The sequence below is a fragment of the Loxodonta africana genome, chromosome 9 (genome assembly GCF_030014295.1).
Source record: "Loxodonta africana isolate mLoxAfr1 chromosome 9, mLoxAfr1.hap2, whole genome shotgun sequence".
NCBI classification, from domain to species: domain Eukaryota; kingdom Metazoa; phylum Chordata; class Mammalia; order Proboscidea; family Elephantidae; genus Loxodonta; species Loxodonta africana.
Window position 1 is genome coordinate 72144063 of NC_087350.1, and position 24376 is coordinate 72168438.

A 24376-nucleotide genomic window follows, 5' to 3' on the forward strand; every position below is an offset into this window, starting at 1 on the left:
TGATGGCTTCTGCCGTTTAGAGTCTAAAACCACTCTAGGAGCAGAGAAACCAGGTGCGACACCAGTTCCCAAACTTGCCCATGCCATCTGCATTTAATGCTGTTGACTTATTAGAGAATCACTATCTGGGTCTCTGAGGGACATTTCCTTTGTTTTCTTGGCTTCTGAGAAGGTGGCTTTTGATCACTGTATCATCACGCCTGCCTCCGTGCTCCCACACACATTTGTCATGCTATCATGACTAGCTACAGGGAAGAGATAAAGACAACAGTGATTGTGGAACCATAACCTCGCTGTCTCCCTTTTTATGGTGACACATATATGAGTTTGTGTAGGCTGGCATCAGGTGGTTGCCACAGAGCTCAGCCTGTGCCTCTTAATGTTACCACTCTTCATTACCCAGAGGCTGAATCCTCTCCTGGCTCCTGACTGCAGGTAGAGGTGCCACAGTTCAGCAAAGACTCCGCTTTGTGGTTGCTTGCTCAGGCTCTTGGAGAGAAACTCTATCTTTATTCTTAGTGTGGCTTCCTAAGTAATTAATAAGTCTCCTTCTGCTGACCTCTTCTATGCCCCTTCCCCAGCTGCCAGTGTTGACAGTAGAATGTTTCCTAGGCACACAAGGCTCTTTACAACCTGCCCTTGCCCACCATTCCAGCTGCTTCTCCTGTGTTCCTTATTCTTCTTACTCTATCTCCTCTTGCCACCTAGCTTCTGTTCAGTCACCTAGAATTGCCCAAGATTTTTGGAACATGTCAGGTTCTTTTACACCTCTGTGTCTTTGCATGTATGTACTGTTTCCTCTTACAGGAAAACCCCTTGTCCAACTTACATACCTTCCAAACTCCTACTTGTTCTTTAAGATCTACTTCAAATATCCCCTTGCTTGAACAGCCCTCCTAGATCAGGTAGTTACTCCCTTCTTGAAGATTCTATGGGATTTTTTAAACTTTTTACTTTGAAATAACTGCATTTTTTAAAAGAAGTCAGAAAAATTTTTATGGGGGTTGTGTTCTCTTATACCCTTTATGCAGCCTTCCCCAATGGTAACATCTTCAGTAATAATAGTGTAATATCAAACCCATGAAATCGACATCAGTACAATTCACAGACTTTCTTCAGATTTCACCAGTTTCCCACGTGCTCAGTTACGTGTCCGTATTTAGTTCTATGGAGTTTTATCACGTGTGTAGATTAGTGTAACCACCGCCACAGTCAAGAAGCGAAACCATCAATCTATTCTTCATCTCTATAATTTTGTTATTTCAAGGATGTTAATACAAATGGTACTACATAGTGTGTAACCTTTTGAGATTGACTTTTTTCACTGAATATCATTCCTTTGAGATCCATTGTAGTGGTTGTATGCATCAATAGTTTGTTCCCCTTTGTTGCTGTGTAGTATTCCATGGTATGGAAGTACCACATTTTCATGGAATTTTTTGATGTGTCTTTTGAAAATAGCTTTTAGCATCCTACATTTTAATTACCTGTCAAGTGTTTGCCACCCAATAGACTCTGAGTGCTCTATGGGCAGAGGTTGTATCTTCTTGATCACTGTGTCTTCATCACCAGTACTAGTGCCCAGATATTAAGAAAATAAATGTTTGTAGCCTGCCTGCCAGAAGTGGCCACAGGAACAGGCAGGTTGAGTATAAACACAGTCCTTTGTCTCTTTACAGTCTACATGTCTGTATTTTCTGTGAGTTCATTCCTTTCTTCTCTCTTCTCACAGTCTGTATGGAGGAGGAGCCCACTCACCTGAAGCTGGGTGTGTCCATTCAGAACCTGGTGAAGGTTTACCGAAATGGCATGAAGGTGGCAGTTGATGGCCTGGCACTGAATTTTTATGAAGGCCAGATCACCTCCTTCCTGGGCCACAATGGAGCGGGAAAGACCACCACCATGTAAGAAGACTGTGTGGCCCTCAGAGAAGCTGCCACGGGAAGATCTGTGGTATAGTTAGAAATTCACACCTAAAGAAATTGTGTTGGTCATTGGGAACAGGGGCAGAGCACACAAATGATGAGTGTGAAAATACCAGCTAGTCACAAGAGTGCTTTCCAAGCATTTGTTTTTGCTAGATAGTATTTCTTCAACCCCAAACAGGCTGTGGTCCTTTTGATGACCTTTTGCATTTAGTTCTCAGAATTCTGCTGTGTTCTTGGAACCTGAGACTGACAGCTCTGAGATGGAGTCTCCTTTTGAACTGGTGTGGTCAAAACCGTGAAGCAAGAGCCTGGCAAAAAAGCATAGTTATGTTGGAGGGGGGTGCGGATTTCCAGGAATTCTTCTCTAAGTAGATGTGAGAAACCGCTGGCAGCTTGCTACAGTTGCTGTCAGTAGGACCTACAGGATCTTATAATGGGCAGCTTCAGAGGAAGTGGGAGCCATAAAACTCCCAAGTTCACCTCAGTGGCTTTCAGTGTGTTTGAGGGTAACAGTCATGTCTTTTTTTTTTTTTAACTTTAAATGTGAAATCAGTGTAGTTAGAACGTTGCAGAAAGAATTAAAAGGGCACTCAAAAATCCTACCACCTAAAACAAGAATTATTTTTATCTTTGGATAATTTGGTTGTCCATTTTCCCAGATGATTTTAGGCACATGAAATGTGTGTTTTAAAATGCCCTTTGCTTTGCAAATTGGAATCTTCATTTTAAAAATGCTCACACTAAAATTGCCATTTCCGATACATAGACCTAATCCTTTTCACCCCTAGGGCCCACTAGAGTCCATTAAGAAGGAATGGAGGGCTGGAGGGTTGGTACCCTCTGCTCTCTCTGCCCTAGCTCAGCAGCCTGAAATGGAGCACGCACAGGGAAGGGTAGCACAGCCCTGATGCCTGTGCTTTTTTGTTTTGTCCTCAGGTCCATCCTGACTGGGTTGTTCCCTCCCACCTCGGGCACCGCCTATATCCTGGGGAAAGACATTCGCTCAGAGATGAGCACGATCCGGCAGAACCTGGGGGTCTGTCCCCAGCATAATGTGCTGTTTGACATGTGAGTACCAGCACCATGCTGAGAGAAGCAGATCCTCTCTGGATGTGTGCTGTGGAGTCATGGGCAGCAAGGGACCTTGCCTGGGGGTGGTAGGCTCCTTCTCCCTGGGCACTTTGAGACCTGGCTACCCTTTAACTTTAGCAACAGTAGGAGGTAAATTGTTGGTGGGAGATGTTGCATCTGTGTAGCCAGTGGGTGGGGGTTGGGGAGCATGTTGATCTCCATTATTGTTGTCCTGGGACCTTGTCGAAAGGAGCCCCGGAGGCACAGTGGTTTTTAGTTTGGGGCCTTTTTGCCCTTCTTCTCCCTTCTCCACCCTCCCTGATGCCTTGTTTAGCTCTAACATCCAGACTTGGCAGTACTTCAGGGCCCTCCAAATGATGGTCTCGTGTTCCCTGCTCAAGGCGTTTGCTCCTGCTTGGGTGACTCCTTCAGCAAGTAGGGCCCCCAGGAAGCCCTCAGGGTGGAGCAAAGTTCTAGCTCTATGACCCTGGGCAAAGCCTTTCCCCTCCTGGGCCCCAATTTCCTTTTATGTAAAGTGTCTTAGGCGCCTGTGTTTGGGAGGGCCTCCCTTCACTGAGGCTTAGGTCCTTGAAGCTTCAGTAGGGCTACTCCAGGTTCCTGCTGAGCCAACTTCCTGGCTGATGTGCCCTTTGAGCACTACCTCTTGGGGGCCTGAAATTTAAAGCTGCAGCTGCCTGAGGCACAGTGGCCAGGCCTTGGTTGGATTCGGTTGACAGTGACCTGTCACATTTCAGCTTTGGCTTCCTGACTTCATGTGGTTGCTGACGGTTGTTCCACCTTTAATCCTTCCTGAAGATTAATTTTTAAAAAGTTGATAAAGTGGGAAAAAAAGAGTGCCTGCTCTCTCCCATTCTGGGCCAGAAGGCACTGTATTGTGGAGGACACTGGCTCTGAGCAGATTGCTCCTCTGTCCCCCAGGCTGACTGTCGAAGAGCACATCTGGTTCTATGCCTGCCTGAAAGGCCTCTCTGAGAAGCACGTGAAAGCAGAGATGGAGCAGATGGCTCTGGATGTCGGCCTGCCTCCCAGCAAGCTAAAAAGCAAAACAAGTCAGCTGTCAGGTGAGACCTGGAACTGCCCCAACCACACCCTGCCTATACTGCCACTACCGCCACACGCACACACTTCTCTGTCTCTCAGAGGGAAAATGCCAGCTGTCTGAGGGCCCCGGCCTGCAGGGTCCTGGTCTGGGTGATGGTTGGGTAGATACCAGAAACATATCCCTTGTTGTGACCCCAGGTGGGCACCTCCATCTGTCTCTTATTGCCTCTGCCCTGACTTACCATCTTGGCTGGGTCCTGGAGACTGTCTCTTGTTCTTGTAGGTGGAATGCAGAGAAAGCTGTCTGTGGCCTTGGCCTTCGTGGGGGGATCCAAGGTTGTCATTCTGGACGAGCCCACAGCTGGTGTGGACCCTTACTCCCGCAGGGGGATATGGGAGCTGCTGCTAAAGTATCGACAAGGTAACTGATGTGTATTTACTCTGCATCACAGACTGGGGGGCAGGGGAGGGGGCTCTCGAGAAGTATGGCTGCTTCTCATGGCTGCTCTTGCTTGGGCAACAGATTGCTTCTCATGGAAAATGTGGACCTTCTTTGCTTAAACCTCAGCACCGACTGGTATGGAGGTGGGAGGCCTGATTTACAAGGCGCTTAAAATTTATACTTATTACTTCAGGGCCTGCAAGAATAGCAGAAATGAGGATAAAGGGCATCCCTCCGGGCTTCCACCGCCCCCAGTGCCTACCTCTAGCATAGAAGGTACATGTGTGTTGTAACCATGTGCCCCCATAGCCTGAGATTCCTGAGAGCAGAGGCTGTGTCTTTGTTCATCTCTTTATCCCCAACACAGTGCACTTGTGTTGGTCAAAAGAGTGGATGGATAGATGAATGGATGGGAAAGGTAGAGAAACATAATTGGTTATCTGCTTAGCGATATATTGGGGTATACATAGTATTAGGAGCACAGGCTTTGCAGCCAGCTCTGGCTGTTCCTGAGACTTTGGGGAAGTTACTTAATTTGCCTCAGTTTCCTTCCTTATGAAAAGTTCTTACCTCATAAAGGATGAAGTTAAATGAGAATGCATGTAAACCATTTAGCACAATGCCTGGCATATAGCAAGTTCCCAAATAAATGCTGCTGTTCTTATGTCTATGAAGATGCCATGGCTGCAGCCAAGGCTTTGCCATTCTAGGGGTCATGGCCACACAGGGTTGAAGGAAGTTTCCAGGTCTTTCCTGCTTACTCCTGTAGTTGCTGCCACTACTATCAGTGAGAACTGACAGGCATTATCTGTCCACGTCCTTGTGTTTGCCTGGCAGGCCGCACCATTATTCTCTCCACACACCACATGGATGAAGCAGACATTCTGGGGGACAGGATTGCCATCATTTCCCATGGGAAGCTGTGCTGTGTGGGCTCCTCTCTGTTCCTGAAGAACCAACTGGGAACAGGCTACTACCTCACCCTGGTCAAGAAGGATGTGGAATCCTCCCTCAGTTCCTGCAGAAATAGCAGTAGCACTGTGTCATACCTGAAAAAGGTGAGTTGCAGACCAGTACTGGGCTGGTGCTGGGCCTGGGGAGCCAGCATTCATTGGCTGCGGTAGGTTGTGCACCCCTACCCCATCCTGCTGCATTGAGGCTGGCCAGCTCCCTGCTCTGTGGTCTCTTTAGAATCACATCATATGTCATACATGGAAAGCTCAGGAGACTTCCATTCCCATTGTGCTGTCTCTGTTGAGTCCCATTCCCTCCCGCATGGAAGCACGATGAGTGATGGAGAAGGTCCTTAGAGGACTTAATTATGCCAAAGAAAAACGACTTGCCAAGAATTAAGAGCCATGGCTGAAGAACGCCTGGCTGTTCCTGCTCATGACATTTTTAAATTTCACTGACCTTAGCTTAAGCTACAAAACAGCAAACATTTGTTAAGCCAGATATTCACTCTAATAGACTCCGGGCATAAAAGAAAATAGTGATAATGGGTAGTTTTTTGTAGCATTGTTACCATTTACAAAGTGATTTTTTTTTACATCTACCGTCTCAATTAAAGCATAGTGTGGTCCTGGGAAGGAGGTGTGCTAATTCTTATCCCAGATGAGGGAAGTGAAGCTCAAAGGGATTTGGTAGCTTATTCAAGGTCACCCAGCAGGTAAATAACAGAGGTAGGGCCAGAACCCAGTAGCCAGGTATGCTTTCCTTTACCACAGAGCATGCCTGAGATCTGTTTGTGTGTCAAACCAATGGCACCACTTTCTATGACAGCAGAGTTCTCTTTCGTTGATATCCTAAAGTCGTTTACATTCCAGCCTTGAGCTCCTATCTGTTTATTTTCCTTTTAACTAGCACCTTGTTACTCACAGTGGTCTGAGGATGAGAGCGTTGTCATCACCAAGAACTTGTCATAAATGCAGGAACTTAGGCCCCAACTCAGACCTACTGAATTAGAACCTGAAATTTAACAAAGTCTCCAGGTGACTGAATAAATACATATTAAGCTTGAGAAGCACTGAACTAGCCAACTGGCCAGGTAAACCCCATGCCTGAGATAGTTGGCGAATGGCTGATTACATCATTCATCAGAGAGCACAGTTCTGTTGACTGCTCTGCTTCCCAGCGCCAGGAGGTTAGGCTGTCCACAAAGCAGACCCATAAACAAGTGGCCTCTAAAGCCATGCTGCCCAGTTGCATGCCTGGCAGGAGAAGCTTTTTGATTCATTTCTTACAAGACAGAGCCCCTTGGAAGCCCTCTCAGCAAAGGTGGCAGTGGCTGTACCTTAGCTCAGTCCCTTATCCATTCTCACCTCCTTCTTTGCCATCAGGAGGACAGTGTTTCTCAGAGCAGTTCTGATGCTGGCCTGGGCAGCGACCATGAAAGTGACACACTGACCATCGGTAAGGACTCTGGGGTTTCTTATTCAGGTGGTGCCTGAGGTACACCCAGCTGGGCAGAGTGGAGGCAGAGGAGGAGAGGTGCAGAGGCTGGTGGTGCTGACTCAAGGTTTGCTGCTGGGCTGGGGCTGGGTGGCTATGGGAGTGGGAGCTGCTTGGCAGTAGGGTTGGCCTAATGCTTACTGGGGAGCCTGGGGCTTGGTCTGGGAGCTGGAAGTGTAGTGTCCCAGAGAGCTGAGATACTCGGGGGAGCTTTGGAGGGGCTCTGAAGGTGGGTCTGCCTGGATATTGGAGATTCTGAGGGGCTGAGGGTCAAGCCAGTGGGGAAGGGATTTGAGTACAGTACCTAAGGAGGGGGAGAGCCCAGGAGATCAGGAACAGTTTTCAGGTTTTCCTCAGGAGATACGTAAAAAGGCAACTGTCACCAGTAGCATGTATGAAACAGAACCCCCTGACCCTGGCCATCTTTATCTAGTCCTAATGGCTGGCTTTTCCCAGGAAAGCTTCTGCTTCCATGAACTGTTTAACTCTCTTTTAAGGTAGACGAAGCTTCCTTTAGAAGTTTAGGGAAGAGTGAAGACTGTTTTAATGTTCCTTTGCTCACATTTTCCATTGACAATGCCTAGAGTTACAGCACTAGACACCAAACTTTCAACCTTAGGAAGTCATTCATTCATTCATCCATTTGCCATGCATTGAGTACCTGCAGTGTGCCTGGCTCTGGTGATACAAAGGTAAATAGGTCATAGTTCTTGACCCCAGGAACTCTCAGGCCAAAAATGGACATGCAGAAGGACTTAAGCAAATGGGATAGGTGTAGTGTATGAGTAGCAGGCTTCTGGGGAGTAGGCAAAGGGAGAAGGCAGGGACTGGCTGACCCTCGCTTTGTGACTCTGAGCTAGCTGAGCTGTCTTTGTGCTCTTGTCCTTGCAGATGTCTCTGCTATCTCCAACCTCATCAGGAAGCATGTGGCTGAGGCACGGCTGGTGGAAGACATTGGGCATGAGCTGACCTACGTGCTGCCCTATGAAGCTGCTAGGGAGGGGGCCTTTGTGGAACTCTTCCATGAGATTGATGACCGGCTCTCAGATCTGGGCATCTCTAGTTACGGCATCTCAGAGACCACCCTGGAAGAAGTAAGTTAAGTGGCTGAATGTCAGAATATAGCAGCACCAGCAATCCCCAGGCCAGGCACACAGCCTGCGTTCCTGCTGGGAACAGGATCACCGTGGAGCTGGTCATTGTGTTCTCAGTTCACTGACACCTGGGTAATGTTGGACCCAGTTACTCTTTAAGGTTTAATAGGAGATAGCAGGAAAGAAGTATTAGGATTGTTTCTTGGTGTGGTTGTGTCACGGCCAGGTGTTAGCTGGGCTCCTATACATGGGAAATGGCCAAAATATATGGGAGATATGTTTATGCAAGGTGCTGAAGCTTGGAATATTTTGTTGTTGCTATTTTTTAACCCTTTGGTGATGCAATTACTTTCTGCTTTGAGTTTTTTGTTGACGCCATGTGTTTTCATTAATAGGGACATGCAGAATCATTAAGTGTGTCTGAATTTTTGGTAGGTAGTGTGGATTTTTTGTTGTTGTTGTTGCCTCCCCGCCCCCCCAGCCTACTCTAAGTGTTTGATGGTACGCATGAAGTACCACTAATTATACCCCAGAGTCCTCACCGGGGTCTATTGGAACATATATATAACAAGTAAAAACTTTTCGGAATTTCTATTTTTCCTACCAAAACTTCGGCTGTCTCATACAGTACCCTGTAAAAACAGTGATTTTTGGCACATGCACGTCTCTTCAGTTTCAGACAGTCATAAAGGCTTCTGCCTTGTGGCAGCATGCACTATCAGTGGTACGGCAGCCTACCAATAAACCTCAAAGGCTGAAAAAGTTCACAGGCACTATATGTACCACCGGGCATGAAAGGGTTTAAATAATCATTGTAACCTCATTTAGTCCTCAAAGCAAGATGAGAAAATTGACACTCAGAGATGCTGAGATTCAGAGCCAGGTGTTTTGGGCTTTAAAGTCCATGTTGTCTTCATTGTACATCTGTGCGTCCCTTTAGAGACAAAATGTCACAGGACCTTGGGCTGGAAAGGATAGAAAAGTTGTCTGGCTCAGTGGTTGCCAAGCTTGACTGTGCAGCAGAATTACTGGGGGATTGTATTAGACGGTAAAAATTTTAAGGCTCAATTCCAGGGCCATCAAATCAGAATTTCTGATGATGGGGCCTTGGAGTCTGTGTTTCTATTGCATGCTTCCTAGGTGACTTTTATGCATCTAGCCTGGCAGTGGTCTGTAGACGAAAACTCAAAAAAGCCCAAACCCACTGCTGTCAAGTCGATGCTGACTCATAGCGACCCTATAGGACAGAGTGGAACTGCTCCATAGGGTTTCCAAGGCTGTAAATCTTTACAGAAGCAGACTGCCACATCTTTCTCCCATGGAGCAGCTGATGGGTTCTAACCTTTCGGTTAGCAGCCAAACGCTTTAACCGCGGCACCACCAGGGCACCTGTCTGTAGACTAGAGGTGGAAAACATTGGTCTAGTTCAGATTCTCCCTTGATGTTTGAATCCCTGCTGTAACATTCGCTCTGGAGTGTTTTCAGTGATGGGAAACTCATTGACTCCTGATTTTTCCACCTTGAATAACTTATCACAGTGTTAACCTACTCACAGATTTGGGGCCACAGACCCACTTGACGCATTCCCTGTAGGTTCAGAGCAAATTTCTTCTGCTGCTGTGTCCTCATGTCATAGCTTTAATTTGAAAACGATTGTCCGGATTGATAGTTCTCAGCACTGAGGAAGAAATAGTCTCTGCAAAAATGGCTTCGCTCCCATGTGACTCTGATAAAGTGCTATTAATAAATGTGGCTTCTACTTTCTTTGTCATAAGGGGCTAACAAGCCATTCAGTAGTTTAATAACCATGGCAGTGGTGACTACTCTCATAAAGTTGGTGCTTATAATGTTCTCACCTACTTTTATTTTTCAGATATTCCTCAAAGTGGCTGAAGAGAGCGGGGTTGATGCTGAGACCTCAGGTAACCCTCCAGGAGCAGCTGCACATACTCTAGGAGTGCCCCCTGCAGGCTGCCTGAGATCACCAGAGTTATGTGTTTCCCTTTGAATGGTTCTATTCCATTCTCATTGTTAGTGAATAGGTTTGTTACATACAGGGAGGGTTTGTTTTGTTACAGATAAAATAAAATGTGAAATTCCTTCCCTTGGCCTTCAGATGGCACCTTGCCAGCAAGACGGAACAGACGGGCCTTTGGGGACAGGCAGAGCTGTCTTCGCCCATTCACAGAAGATGATGCCGTAGATCCCACTGATTCTGACATAGACCCAGGTCTGTTCAGGCAAGATCTGCATGCTGTGTTTTGAAAGCGAATTTCTCTTGGTTCTTCTCAGGTGTTTTGTTTTGGTGGCCTTTAGCCAGGATGATAGATTCTCTTTTCTAGAATTGTACATATGGTCACACCTGAAAGAGTCCATCCTCACCACTTCCTTCATTGAGCTGAGATCTTTTGCTCAAGATCCACATAAAAAGATGGTTCTCTCACCTCTTCGAACTCATCTATTTGTTATATTTCTGGAGAGTCCCAGTTTCTTAAGTACATTGGAGATTTAATTGTTGAATAAGTATTTTTTGAATGAATGAATGCTTTTGAAAGAGAGAGATGGATTTGTTTTTATGGTTAATTATACCCTTGGACTTAGACATTTGGGATGTGTGTGTCTGTGTGTGTTTGACTAGAATGAAGAGGGGAGGCAAGAAATCAAGCAAATATTTGTTCAGATGCCAAACTACCTCTGTTTGGAGTCATTAGTTTAAGACAAGGACTTCTGTAAAGTTTTGAGGAAGCGCAGCCTTTCTTGCCCTCCTAATCACTTGTCATATGAGTGTGCGTCTCTCATGTTCTCCTTGGCTTCATAGATTGTCAGTACTTAGATATCATTTGAAATGTGTCTACTTTTTTTTTTTTTTTTTTTACCAGAAACGTAGTAGATGGGAGACAAATTGCCATTGTATGTTCTCAAATATGTCAGCATACATACATGGCCTGTTTCATTAAATATTTTGTAAGAAATCGAGGCTGACTTGATTCATCTGAATGACTTGATATGACCCCCAGTTGTATGTGGACACATTTCTTCAGTTGTCTCAAGGCCCCTTAATTTTCTGTTCTCATCAGCCAAGAACTGAAAGGCAGCGGTTGCTGCCATTGGATATTTTGGGTCATAACTTTTTCTCGGACATGGATTTGTCATAAAAGCCCTTTACTTCTAAGATACATTTAGCTTCTAATGCAAGCCCCCAAGATAGTTGCTGAAGATGTTAGAGGGTGGGGCATGGCAATGTCAAAAATTCCTAAGATGATAGGTGACCTTCAGTGTTGGCTTCTTACAGAGTCCAGAGAGACAGACCTGCTCAGTGGAGTGGATGGCAAAGGCTCCTACCAAGTGAAGGGCTGGAAACTCACACAGCAACAGTTCGTGGCCCTTTTGTGGAAGAGGCTACTGATTGCCAGGAGGAGCCGGAAGGGATTCTTTGCTCAGGTAAGAAGTGCTGTTTAAGGCTAAAAACTCAGGCTTCATGGGTGGGCTGCAGGCTGCCTGACCAAGCAAAGGCAGGAGAGAACATCATTGTTATGAGATGGATGTTGGGGCCAGATTATCTGTATTTCTATTCCAGTTCTGCTTCTTGGCCTGTTGCGTATCTGCTGGCAAGTTACCTCTCTGTGCCTCAATCTCCTCATCTGTAAAATGGGGATAATAATAGTCTCTGTTATGTAGGGTTGTTATGAGGATTAAAAATTTTTTTTTATTTTTTTGGTGTCAGTTTTAATTGTAGATGAGACCCAATAAGGACGAAGTTTAGAAAAACTAACTGGGCAAATTCAACTTTCATAACATGAAAGATGTTATGTCTAGATGGACTTGACGTGTGAATTTATTGGAAATTTGATTTTCCTCTAAGTTGATGTTTAACTGCAAACTGACAGAAACGATAGCCAAAGAGGTTGGTTGGGATGTAATTGGCAAAGAGAGAGGACTCATTACACTATTGCCTGTTTATCAGAATTTGCATGCAGATTCACCTGGTTAGGACAGAAAAAATTATTTCACTCTATAAAATCGAGAAGGATAGAGAAAGGGTCTGTAGAGATTTTTCCCTACAGACTGTGCAGGTAATGAGAAGAGTATGAGTTTGGAGCAGACGGTCCAAGATTTGAATTCTGGTTCAGCTACTTACTAACTGTGTGACATTGGGCAAGTTACTTGATCTCTCTGAGTTTTGGTTACTTTGTAGATTGGTGATAATGGTTAAGACTATTTAGGGTTGTAATGAGAATGGAATGAGGTAATTCATATTACTTTCCCTTAGGGTTATTCACTAAATGGTAATTTTTTTGCATTAAAACTCGAGAATGCTAGAACCAGGGGCATCATTTGAATTTTCAAGCTTTGTAAGGATACATTTACTTAGGAAGTACTTTTTTTTTACAAGTTGTTCTTCTCAGAGAAGGAATGGGTGGAAAGTTTGAGGAAGTCCAAGGATATAATTGCTTTTTGAGGAGGTCATAGGAGACAATGACAGCTGTTTTCTTTCCTGAGTGTCATTGCTGTAGAGTTGGTATTATCAGAATGTGAGAACTGAATGTCTCAGTCCACAGATTACAAATGAAAAAACTGAGGCCAGAGGGGAAGTGACTCTACATGGGCGCAGCTGTAGTAGAGACAGAACCAGGACTCCCATCTCTGGCTCCTGGTATAGGGCTTGTTCTCTTTCTGCCCGCGCCTGAGGAGCCAGGGCCCAGTACTGTCTTTCTCTGGTCCTCAGGGGAAAGAAGGGCAGGACCCAATGTTCTGACCTGTGATCACCGTTTAGTCTGTGAAGTTCTCAGCTTAATGCCCCTGCCAGGTAGCCGTGGCCTCTGGTCTTGTGCTGGCACTGCTTCCAGAAATGCCCTGGAGGGAAGAGGCTCAGTTCTTTAATCTTCATTACTTCCCAGCTACCAAGAATGCCTTGGGGGGAGCTTGGCTTTGGGCCCTGACTTCTCAGTCCTGTGCTGGGTCTGGGAAGCAAGCTCGATTGGTAGGGGCATGCCTTTTTGCCTTCTTTCTAACACTTGCCTTTCTCCTACCATCTCTCTTCCTTTCTTCCCCCGGATTATAGATTGTGCTACCCGCTGTGTTTGTCTGCATCGCCTTGGTGTTCAGCTTGATTGTGCCACCCTTTGGCAAATACCCCAGCCTGGAACTTCAACCCTGGATGTACAATGAGCAATACACGTTTGTCAGGTATGTGTATGCCCTAAGGACCAAGGGTGTTGACTGTGCTGAGGGCCAGGGGGCAGGTGGATCCAGGAATTACACAGTGGAATGGATTTTGTCAGTTGTGACTTAAGGCCCCTACACAGACTAATATTAGAGGCAAAGAATAGTAGTAAACAGACTTGAAGTTATAGGCCGGTTCTTGGTTGCTTCATCAGATCCCCTCTCCTCTTTATTGTCAGGAATAGGCTTATGTGTTTAGGTAAAATAATCTGTCCCTGATAAAATCTGTAAGTTATAATATATTTGGATTTTCATTGCTGTGTTTTAAGTTTGTAGTTGAATTATAGGACTTCCATACATTGTCAAAGCAAAACACCTCCAGGAAGTTAATGCTTTATTTTCTACACAGTACAATTCATGTATTTATTATCTCTTTTTTTAAGTTGTAGATATTAGTGTTTGTTCTTTAGACAAAAATACTCCCTACTCTATAACAAACCAGTACGTCAAACAAAAGGACAAAGGAATTTCTGGATCTTGTTAGGCAGGGATTTTCTTCAGTTCTGTAGGGTTTGTAGATCTCTGGATGGACTTGAAAGTGTGTCTGTGATATTAAGGGGAAGACCTTTTTTTTTTTGGTCTCATGTTTCCTTCTTATATAGTTCAGGTTTCCTTTACTCTTTCCTTTCCCAGCTGCCGACCCTGGATTGCCCAGGGCTGTGGAACACAGGCTTGTTTTGTGTTTGTGACCTATGCCCGTCCTTGTCTGTGTTATCTGGTCGCTATGAGTTGGTGTTGACTCATCAGAAACCAGTTTGGTGTTTTGGTGGTTGCCTATGCAAACATTCAGCCAATAAAACCTGCCTCCCCTTTCCTGGAAAATCCTTGTTGTCTATGTCTAATGGATAATCTTGAAAGCACTTTTGAAATACTGATCCTTAATGAATTCACAGCAAGATATGTGTGTAAATGTGTGTACATGTATATGTGTGTGTACGTATATAAATACGTATCTGCCAATACGTATGTACATGCGTATACACATGACTTCATAAATACACATAAATATACGTACAAGTTCATATATATGTATGTGTGTCTATATATGTATATTTACATGTATGTATATATACACATACACCTAAAAGTCAAACCAAACGCGTTGCCATTGAGTCAATTCCAACTCATAATGACCCTACAGAACAGAGTAGAACTGCCCCATAGGGTTTCCAAGGAATGGCTGGTGGATTCAAACTGCCGACTTTTTGGTTAGCAGCCAAACACTTAACCACTGAGCCATCAGGGGCCCTATATACATATACGTACATACATATGTATCTATCTGTCTATTTGTTTATATGTGTATGTATATATGTATATGTACAGTGGAGCCCTGGTGGCGCAGTTATTAAGAGCTTAGTTGCTAACCAAAAGGTCGGCAGTTCAAATCTGCCAGCCACTCCTTGGAAACCCTATGGGCCAGTTCTCCTCTGTCCAATAGGCTTGCTATGAGTTGGAAGTGACTCGATGGCACCTAACAACAACAACTATATATATGTATATGTGTATATAATTTTTATATATGTATATACATGTATGTGTCTATACCTATGTATGTGTGTATATATACACATATGTATATACATATATAAACAATAACTTATTTATACAACCCCTGCTTTGAAGTTCTGTATGTCACCCTGATGCCAGATATATGACCAGAGTCTGAATTTCTTTTCCATCGATTCTGTGTTTTATTAATTTTGTTTTAAGAGCCTGACACATAAGAAGTGCTTAATAAAGTGTTTAATTTAGTAGAATGTTTATACCTCCCGATTCTTGGTTTGCATGAATTCCTGAGTAGGCTGCCTGTCATGTCCCTACAGTAACGATGCTCCTGAGGACTTGGCCACCCAGGAACTCTTGAATGCCCTCACTAAAGACCCTGGCTTTGGAACCCGATGTATGGAAGGAAATCCCATCCCGTAAGTACCGTCTTAGCCACGAGCCCCCCTGTGGCTGGCTTCTTGGGCTTGTTGCCTGGTCGGATCTCCAATACCCTACACATATATGCTGCATGCCACATTTTGACTGCTGCCGGTTGCCCTTTGAATAATTTTGTATTTTAAAGAGCACATAAAAAAGCCAATGTTGTAGCCTAATCAAACCGTGTAGGAGCAAAAGTTTGGCAAGTCTTCTAACATCCTTCAAAGCAAATCATAGATGTATGTTTCCTGTTTTAGAACATTAATATTTAATTTAAATAGCACTTTATACTTAAAAAAAAAATTTTTTTTTTTTAATTATACTTACTGATCAAATGTCTTCTCCTTCTTTCCTTCCCACCAGCCCTGTAACTAAGTGCAGCGACAGGCTGCCATGACATATAATTTGCAGTTTAGCTCACCAAATCCTTTAACAAGAGGACATATTTTTGTAAAAATGAATGTGTTCCACTTTTAGAGTTGTATATTTTTATCATACATACCTGTAAAATCCTTTTTTAAAGAGTAGGCAAGGCATAAATAAACTCAGAAAATACTCATATGACTCTAAATGTGTGGATGAAAGTACGTGATCATTGTGAGAAAAGACTGTGAAGAAAGGTGAGGTGCTTATCAGAGAGCCCCATGCTGGTACACATGGTCCAAGTTTCTAGTCTCAGGAAAACTTTGCAGCTGAGGTTGTTAATCCACAGACAGTGATCTCTGAGGAATTATGGAGAGTTAGGAAGGTGCTAGACGGTAGGAGAAAGACAAACGTGAATTCTAATGTTTGAAGGGGGAAAGATGGCCGACCCTGGAAATGACAGGCCAGGAAGTGATCTATGCATGTAAGGTTCTGGAGCAGATTTTTAAATGGACAGTTTTGGTTTGTGGAGTTACTGTATACTTGTTAAAAACCAGTTGCTGTTGAGTAGATTCCAACTCCTGGTGACCCCTGTTAGTTCTTATTAAAGGGATAGTTACTATGTACTTGTTAGTTCTTATTAAATGGGTAGTTACTAAATGTTTATTAGTACTTAGTGAGTGGTGAATATTGGTTCCCAAAGAGCAGGATGACCATTGAAGAGATTTTACATGAACATTTTGGAGGCAAGATAGAAGAACGGGATGATATGATAACTAGGTGGATTCACAGCTGGCCAGTTGAACCTAGTGGACTCATGGATTGATGCCAGCCTAGGTAGCATCTGTAGGATCTACAGGTCTGGGCTGAGAGCTAGCCTACAGAGCTATCCTGACATCAAAGGGTTCAGAGTATTGATGCACCACTGAACATTTGTTAGAGGCAGCCTGAAAGAACGGCCTCCCAGCATCCTGGAAACGTACTGAAAATTATTTCAGTGTTTCAAAAAGTGGTAGTTGAACTGAGAGAAATTTGATTGAAACCCCATTAAATTGTGGTATATAATTCTTGGTATTTAACTTTGTCTCAGTCTATCATCTTTTGAAGGTTTTAGAGTGTGAGCTTCAGGTGGGTACCATGTCTTAGTCTGACCTTTCCATTTAGTGGAGGTGCTTTAAAGAGAGAATTAGAGACTGTTCCACTGTTCATTTGACTTTTTATTACGTGCAAGAATAATATAAAGACTACGATTCTGCTATAAACTATAAAATTTTAGAATAGAAAAGGACACTAGAAGGGATTTATTGAAACAAATCATTTTATACTTTTATTTTACCATTTGAGAAAATAAATCATGAGAGGGCAAGTGACTGGCTGAAGATCTCACAGTAACTCAGAATGTGAGCCAAGGATAAAGGCCTTGTCTTTTGCCCCCTGGAACGCCTGCAGTCAACCTAGTTCCTATGTACCAAGCACTAAACCTGGCATAGAGGAGGTCTCATTCCCCCCTCCCCCCGCCGCCCCAATTCTGTTATAAAACATGTATTGGATCTTGCCATTCTTCATCAGACTTCCGGCACACTGAGCGTAAAATTCAGAATCCTTACATAGCCTCTGTGATCTGGCCACTGCCGCTTCTGCTCCTCCATTCATCGTTCTTTCTCTTATCGCATTCCAGCCACACTACTTTCCTGCTGTTCTTTGAATATAGAAAGCTCATTCCTTCTCAGGGCCTTTGTACCTGACTCTCTGTTGCCTTGATTGTAATGCTCTTTCTCCTCAAGGTCTTTACCTGGCTTGGCCCTTCTGATCATTTAAGTCTCAGTTGCAGTATCACCTCCTCTGGGAAGTGTTTTCTAGCTAAACTAGCCCCTCTTCTTGACAGTCACTCTCCTCTTATTTTGGTTTATTTTTGACTCTCTGAGTTCCTATTATTTGTTTGTTGTCTGTCTCCTCCATGGGAATGCAAACTCCATGAGGATAAGTACTTTGGTTTGTTCACCCCGGCCTCTTAAAATTGTACACCTGTGTCTGACACACTGTAGATGCTCAGTGAATATTTGTGGAGTGAACAAATGGATAAGTGGCAGTATGCTGGTTAATTGGATTGAATGGTGTTCAGTATATGGCACTTAGGGTTTCTTTCGGTTCCAGTGTCCTTAGCTGAAAAACGATGTTGCAGCTTATAAGGCTGTGATGGAGTCAATCTGATGAGATTAATTATTTATTTGTCCTTCCCAAATGGTGAAGTGAGGGGATAGGTGCATGCTTTTGGTTGTTAATGATTAATCCTGTGCTCTAGAGACAATAGGAAAGCAGGCCGTCTTGGGTGATCCTTCCCTTCACATCTTCCCTTTGCAGAGATATGCCCTGCTTGGTGGGGGAGGAGGAGTGGACCACCGCCCCAGTTCCCCAGACCATCATGGACCTCTTCCAAAAGGGGAACTGGACGATGGAGAACCCTTCACCTGCCTGCCAGTGTAGCAATGACAAAATCAAGAAGATGCTGCCCGTGTGTCCCCCAGGGGCAGGGGGGCTGCCTCCTCCACAAGTGAGTCACTCTCAGGGCACACCTGAGTGGATGGGGACTGGGCAGTTTCTGCTTGGGGAGCAGGAATGGATGAGATATCATGTCAGTGGGGTTTATTTCAGTCTCGATCTTAATTCTTACCATAGGGAAAAGCATGTAAGTCTTTGAGGGGCAGGGGCCTAGACCATTGTTCCTATACCTGAAGCAGCCTGTTTCTCCATTTTGAAATACCAGCCTAGGTTACTTATTTGTTTGAGTTAAAACTGAAGCAAAACACTGTAGGAAATTGGTCTGGGAGAAACACACTCTGGCCTCTCCCAAAATGGTGATGTTTCAGGTGGTGTACCAGGCTGGGACACTATAGACCTGGCATCCATCCCTGGCTCTGGCACAAATGAACTGGTGGCCTTGGACAGGCTGCTTTATCTCCCTGGGCCTGTGTCCTCACATATGCACTGGGGAGGCTGGACCAGAAAACTTTGGTAGGTGTTGTCAACCCTGACTTTCTCTGAGATGTTGAGTTTGGGAAGGAGTTCTGAGCCATTTTTCTGAGAATAATTTCAGGAAGAGGCTTGTTAGTGTTATCTCTCTGGTTCTTTATAGTCAACAGATTGTAGGCTGAGGACAGGCAATTTTAAATGGATATGAGAACTTAAAGAAGTCCTGGTTACACCTCTTCGAAATAATAGCTAATGTATTCATTGGTTTAACTTCAATGAATTGCAGAATTCACAAATGTAGTCAAAGATACTTCTCCCTAAAAATCTTTTGTGACTATAAAGAATCACATTTCAGCGTGTGTTTGTTTAGTTGTTTGGAATAATTTTCCAGGGAAGATCTTGGCTTGCCATAGTGAATGGCCAGTGCCAAGGACAGCATGAAGCAGGCCTTAGTGGTGGTTGGCTGTTAGCAGTGCCTGGACCCTGTGGCCAAGGCTCTAGTGACACTGTGGTACATGTTTGAAGGGTATGTGTCACGGTAGTCCTTGATTTGTTTTCTGTCCCAGTTCTGCTCCATAAAGACACATGTGCTTGGTTTTTATGTGGTGACAGAGAAAACAGAGCAGTGCGGACATCCTTCAGAACCTGACGGGAAGAAACATTTCAGATTATCTGGTGAAGACATATGTGCAGATCATAGCCAAAAGGTAATTATTCAGTAAACTTGGTCTCCACTTTATCGTTATTACTGATTAGAGAAATTAAAGGCTTAAAGATGGTGGACTGGAGTGGTAGGAGAAACATCAGGTTTTTGGCCTGGTGGTGTCTGCTGGAAGTTTAAGATAGTCTCCCAAGCTAGAACACATGATGAAAGATATTGTGGGTCTGCTTAAAGGTTAGGCAGCCTGGTTCAGAATGCAGATAAACCTGGATTCACATTTGAATTCTGCTGCTTACGAGATGCTTGGCTAGGGCAATCAGTTACCTCTTAATGTTAAGTTTCTGTAAAATATGACGATAATGTCGCTGTTCGGTGTTTGTTCTGAGGATTCAGTGAAATGATAAATGTAGAATGTTACGGATACCCTGTCATGGGCGGAATCCATGATGATATGTGGCATCATGAAGAGAGCTCTGGGCTGAATCTGTAGCCTGCCTTGGCTGTGAAGTCTTGAAAGAGCCGTATAGCTTCCTGAAACATCACAGCACAGTGTCGAATACTTAGTTAATACTTAAGTTCTGGTTTCCTTCCCTTCTGCCTGGTCAGCTGGGCCTCTCCAGTGACTTCAAAGGACAAGGGTATGCTTGAAAGAGAATGGCAGTGGGTTTCCAAAAAAGAAACAAAACCACTCTATATGTCATTCATCTTTTAGTATTCCTTTGAATTGAAAAAACTTCATTTTCAGTCACATGGTGCCAGTGGACGTATTACCATTTCTTGGTCTATAAGGTGGCTTTCAAATTGGTTTACTCCAAAGCATAATTCTTATATAAATGTTTTTAAGTTGGAAAGAAGAAAGGACATGCTGATTGGGGCTTCTTTTATTTGGCACAATCTTAGAGTGTCACCCTGGTCATAGGATTATTTCTGTCCCTTTGTTGTATCCTTAGCTAGATATTTACCCCTTTTGCATCATCAGGCATGTGATCAATGCTTTCTTTGAACTGATTTTTGGTTTCTTTGCCTTTGGGTTTTCTAGCTTAAAAAACAAGATCTGGGTGAATGAATTTAGGTAAGTTGATCTCTTTTCTGCTCTTTCAGTTTTCCTTGGCTACTTTAGTTTAGGAGTATAATTTTGATGCAGGAATCCTAGATGGAGAAAAGTTGTTGGTTTGGGGAACTGTTTGACACTCACACAGTCTTGGGTGCCACCTCACCGTGAGGAGGACAAAGGCCTCAGGCACAACAGACACAGAGGGGTGCAGTCAGATTTAGATTAGACGTGTCTTGGGGTTTTTGCCTAGAGTGTTTTTTCTTGGTGTCTAGCTGCCACTTCTGAAATATTTGGCAAACTGATTTCCTTGAGGAGATTCAGAAATCTCTTGTGGGTTGCTAGGGATTTAATAAGAAGTAGAATATTGTCAGGGGAATACCTAACCTAGTTATACTTTTACCCCAGAGCAGATTCTCAGGGGACCTTTGGGACTCAGGGACAGTTTTTCAGGCCTTTGACATAGGTCCAAGAAGGTCTCGAGATGAGTGAAGAGGCTGGCATTAAAATTATCTATTTCTACTACTTTGCAACCCATTTATCTATCCCTCTGGGTTTTGAAGGAACGGCTGGGACTAGCGGAAAAAAAAGGAAGGGAAGAATCCTTGAAGCCAGTTTGTTCCTCCTGGAAAATGAGATAGCTAATATGGTTGGCTCAGGGGACCTCAAAGCTTGGCTTCCTGTCACTGCTCTCCACCTTTCTTCTTTGCCTTTTCCCCAAGGGACTAGGACCTGTGGAACTCTGAGCAGAGCAGATATAGACTCCTGCAGTAGCCCTTATGCTAGGGAAGAGCCAAGGCCTGTCCAAAAGCCCTAACTAGCCTGTTCTGTGTGGTCAGCCTCCACCCCCGCTACCCGCCCCCACCGCTTCCTGACTCGTCATCTGCTTGCCCCATACCCAAGTTCAGGCTTGAGCCACCAGGACAGGAGGGGCATCTGTGAGATGAGTGACCATTCTTTTCCCAGTGTCTCAGATGTCTTAACTCTGTGGATCAGGCCCAAGTCCTCCCATCTAGTTTCTGTTAGCAACCTGGGCAGAAACTCTAGGAGTTAAGAAATTGCCAGAATCCATTAGAGGAGGCCCAGGTGTAACTTTCACTGAGTCTAACTTTGGTCCTCCTTTGAATAGGAAATCCTTCTAAATGAGCATGTATACACACGTGGCATCTGCTGCTGAATGATATTGTATACCACGTTGTCTGCATTTTAATGTCAGGCTGTTCTTTAGGTATGGTGGATTTTCCCTGGGTGCCAGTAATTCTCAAGGACTTCCTCCAAGTGAAGAAGTTAATGATGCCATCAAGCAAGTGAAGAAACACTTGAAGCTGACCAAGGTACAGTATCTATCCTAAGACATGTCAGAAAAATGGGCCCCAGAGCTGCCAGTTTATGGCAATAGTTGGCAGGTAAATCTGATCACCTAGCAGCGCGTCGCTCTCAAGCCTTTAGGATAGAAAGCCATCATTGGTATTTAGTGATCTTGCTCCAGCTGGGAGTATTCAGGTATGTTTAAAAGCATGAAAGTGTATATTAAAAACAAATTTAGAGATTTAAAAGATCTCTAAATAATAAATTATAAATCTAGCCAGTGGGTAAGTAAGCTGGCTTCCAACATGCTTTCCTAAAATGTTCACTGGCTAAACAGGAAGTAAACAAGGTCATATTGCTTTTTTACAGGATTGTCCAATTTTCCACAGATTGTGAACTTAATGTTGCCCTGACCTGTGTGAACCATCACAGCTGAATAAGGTTTCTGTTGTTCACAGGACAGTTCTGCAGATCAATTTCTTAGCAGCTTGGGAAGGTTTATGACTGGACTGGACACCAAAAATAACGTCAAGGTAAAGCCCTCCCTGTGTTCTAGCAGCTTCCTGGTGGGCAGTAATCCTTATGTTCCCTGAAGTACTTAATCTACTCATGATAAAGTTGATAGGGGCTGTTCTTGACAGGAAAGAGCATACTTGTGACTTTACCAAAAAGGCAATATTGTATAGTAGTTAAGAGAATTTGCCTTGCCACCAGACAGACCAAGCGAGCCACTGTGACCCTGATCAAGTTAGTTAACCCATCCAAGCCTCAGCTTCCTCACTTATAAAATAGAGACAGTAATCACAGCTATTGCAAAGCTTTTGTGAGGATTAAATGAGTTAAAGATTTAAAGTACTTGGGACAGTGCCTGGGCACACGGTCAGTGCTCAGGATATCCTGGCTGCTGTCACTGCTTTCTGTGTTCTCAGACTATAATATTGTGGCTTGGTATGTGACCAGAATTTCCTCCCTGTTTATGTGTCTATTTTGTGTGTGCACTTACCTCTGAGAGCAGGGTTTGGGGATATTACTCTGTATCTGGTATGTTTTATTTCAGGTGTGGTTTAACAACAAAGGCTGGCATGCCATCAGCTCTTTCCTGAATGTCATCAACAATGCCATTCTCCGGGCCAACGTGCAGAAGGGAGAGAACCGGAGAAAATATGGGATTACTGCTTTCAATCACCCCCTGAATCTCACCAAGCAGCAGCTCTCAGAAGTGGCTCTGTAAGTGTAGCTCTATCTGAATGGATGGGGTGGGAAGAGGAGAGGAGAGGGGAGGGGAGGGGAGGAGAGGGCACTGAAGAAGAGAGGAGAGGAGAGGGTACTGGAGAGGAGAGGAGAGAGGAGAGTGTATTGGAGAGGGGAGGAGAGGAGGGGGAAGGGAGGGTAGGAGAGGAGAGGGGAGGAGAGGAGGGGGGAGAGGAGGGGGAGGAGAGGGTACTGGAGAGGAGAGGGGAGGAGAGGAGAGGAGAGAGTACTGGAGAGGAGAGGGTGCTGGAGGGGAGGGGAGGGGAGAGGAAAGGGTACTGGAGAGGAGAGGAGAGGGTGCTGGAGAGGAGAGGAGAGGGTACTGGAGAGGAGAGGAGAGGGCACTGGAGAGGAGACGAGAGGGTACTGGAGAGGAGAGGAGAGGGCACTGGAGAGGAGAGGAGAGGGTACTGGAGAGGAGAGGAGAGGGTGCTGGAGAAGAGAGGAGAGGGTACTGGAGAGGAGAGGAGAGGGTACTGGAGAGACTCGAAGCAGGGGAAGGAAGTATGAAGCTGGTTGTAGGATAACAGCTGGGAGATAATTACATTATGGTACTTCTAAGTTGATCCAGGCTCTCGGCAGAAAATGATCAGGTTACAAGTTGGTTGACAGGGCTTCTTGAACTGAGGACAAAAAATGGCACTAATTTGTAAAAATCATTGCATTTAGTAAATTCAGAAAAAGTGATTTAGGACAGTGTTAATAAAACCCTAAGCTAATTTAACTCATCATTAACACAAACGTTCCATAAAAATCGTTTCATTTGTTTTAAAATCACCGTTTTATGCTTGGTGAAACAGGTTTTGTTAGCTTAATTGTGTTTTTCATTCTTGAACTTACTTTTTTTTTCTTATTTTTTGGATAAGTCTTTCTAAACAGTTTGTCAGGTTTAAGGCCAGTATGATCTCGAGTAAAGTTTATAGCCTTTGAATTCATAGAGATCTGAGTTTGAATCTGGCCTTAAAACTTTCTAAAGTATGATTGATGTTAAATGAGACAATTCACGTAAGTTGCCAAGTCCATTACCTGGCATGTAGTTGATACTCATTTCAACATACATTCCGTCTCTTTTCTGTATGTGGACCATGACACAGTTAACATTTCTGCTTAACTCCTACAGGATACCAGTATAGTCGGTAGGAATTTTATACCAAGACCTATTTAATGAGTTTAGGAGACTGTTGTTACAACAAGAACTTGTTAGAATTTTTATATCTGTTAGATTGATCTGCTACACAATATAGTTTTCAGATTTACTTACAGCCTGAAAAAGTGAACGTATTAGAGTAATTTCAACCTGATCTTTCTGCCCTTTTTAAGTTTTCCATCTGCACTAGTCATTTGTGTGTGGAAATTTACACCCTGCTGATCTTACAAAGGCGAGAACAGGGAACGCTGGGGAACAAAGTGACTGCCATTAGGCTGCTCTCAGACCTCTTTCAGTAGTATGTCGGGCAATAGACTCTTTTTCAACCTCAGTGAAATCAGTTCAGTGTTTGAATTTTCAGTTTTTCTGAAAATGATCATCTTTTAACTCCTGAATAAAATAAATGAACAGATATTTTTTCCTGGGCT

The 24376-nt window shown here is 44.1% G+C and overlaps 1 protein-coding gene across 3 annotated transcripts in view; it reads left to right on the plus strand.

Annotated features, from left to right (window-relative positions):
• The window catches only part of ABCA1 (ATP binding cassette subfamily A member 1), a 140234-nt gene that overhangs the window by 95590 nt on the left and 20268 nt on the right, over window positions 1-24376 (plus strand). For 2 of the 3 annotated variants that reach the window (XM_023545081.2, XM_064291643.1), the window contains exons 19-36: window positions 1733-1904; window positions 2865-2996; window positions 3939-4081; window positions 4345-4482; window positions 5341-5561; window positions 6943-7021; window positions 7846-8048; window positions 9922-9970; window positions 10165-10278; window positions 11341-11489; window positions 13111-13235; window positions 15098-15196; window positions 17922-18111; window positions 19143-19237; window positions 20231-20263; window positions 21471-21576; window positions 22009-22083; window positions 22608-22777. In XM_023545081.2, coding sequence (XP_023400849.1) covers window positions 1733-1904; window positions 2865-2996; window positions 3939-4081; window positions 4345-4482; window positions 5341-5561; window positions 6943-7021; window positions 7846-8048; window positions 9922-9970; window positions 10165-10278; window positions 11341-11489; window positions 13111-13235; window positions 15098-15196; window positions 17922-18111; window positions 19143-19237; window positions 20231-20263; window positions 21471-21576; window positions 22009-22083; window positions 22608-22777 — 2293 coding nt within the window. Of the gene's footprint in view, window positions 1-1732; window positions 1905-2864; window positions 2997-3938; window positions 4082-4344; window positions 4483-5340; window positions 5562-6842; window positions 6916-6942; window positions 7022-7845; window positions 8049-9921; window positions 9971-10164; window positions 10279-11340; window positions 11490-13110; window positions 13236-15097; window positions 15197-17921; window positions 18112-19142; window positions 19238-20230; window positions 20264-21470; window positions 21577-22008; window positions 22084-22607; window positions 22778-24376 lie in introns of all 3 variants that reach the window. The other variant, XM_003407821.4, reaches the window with a different exon arrangement.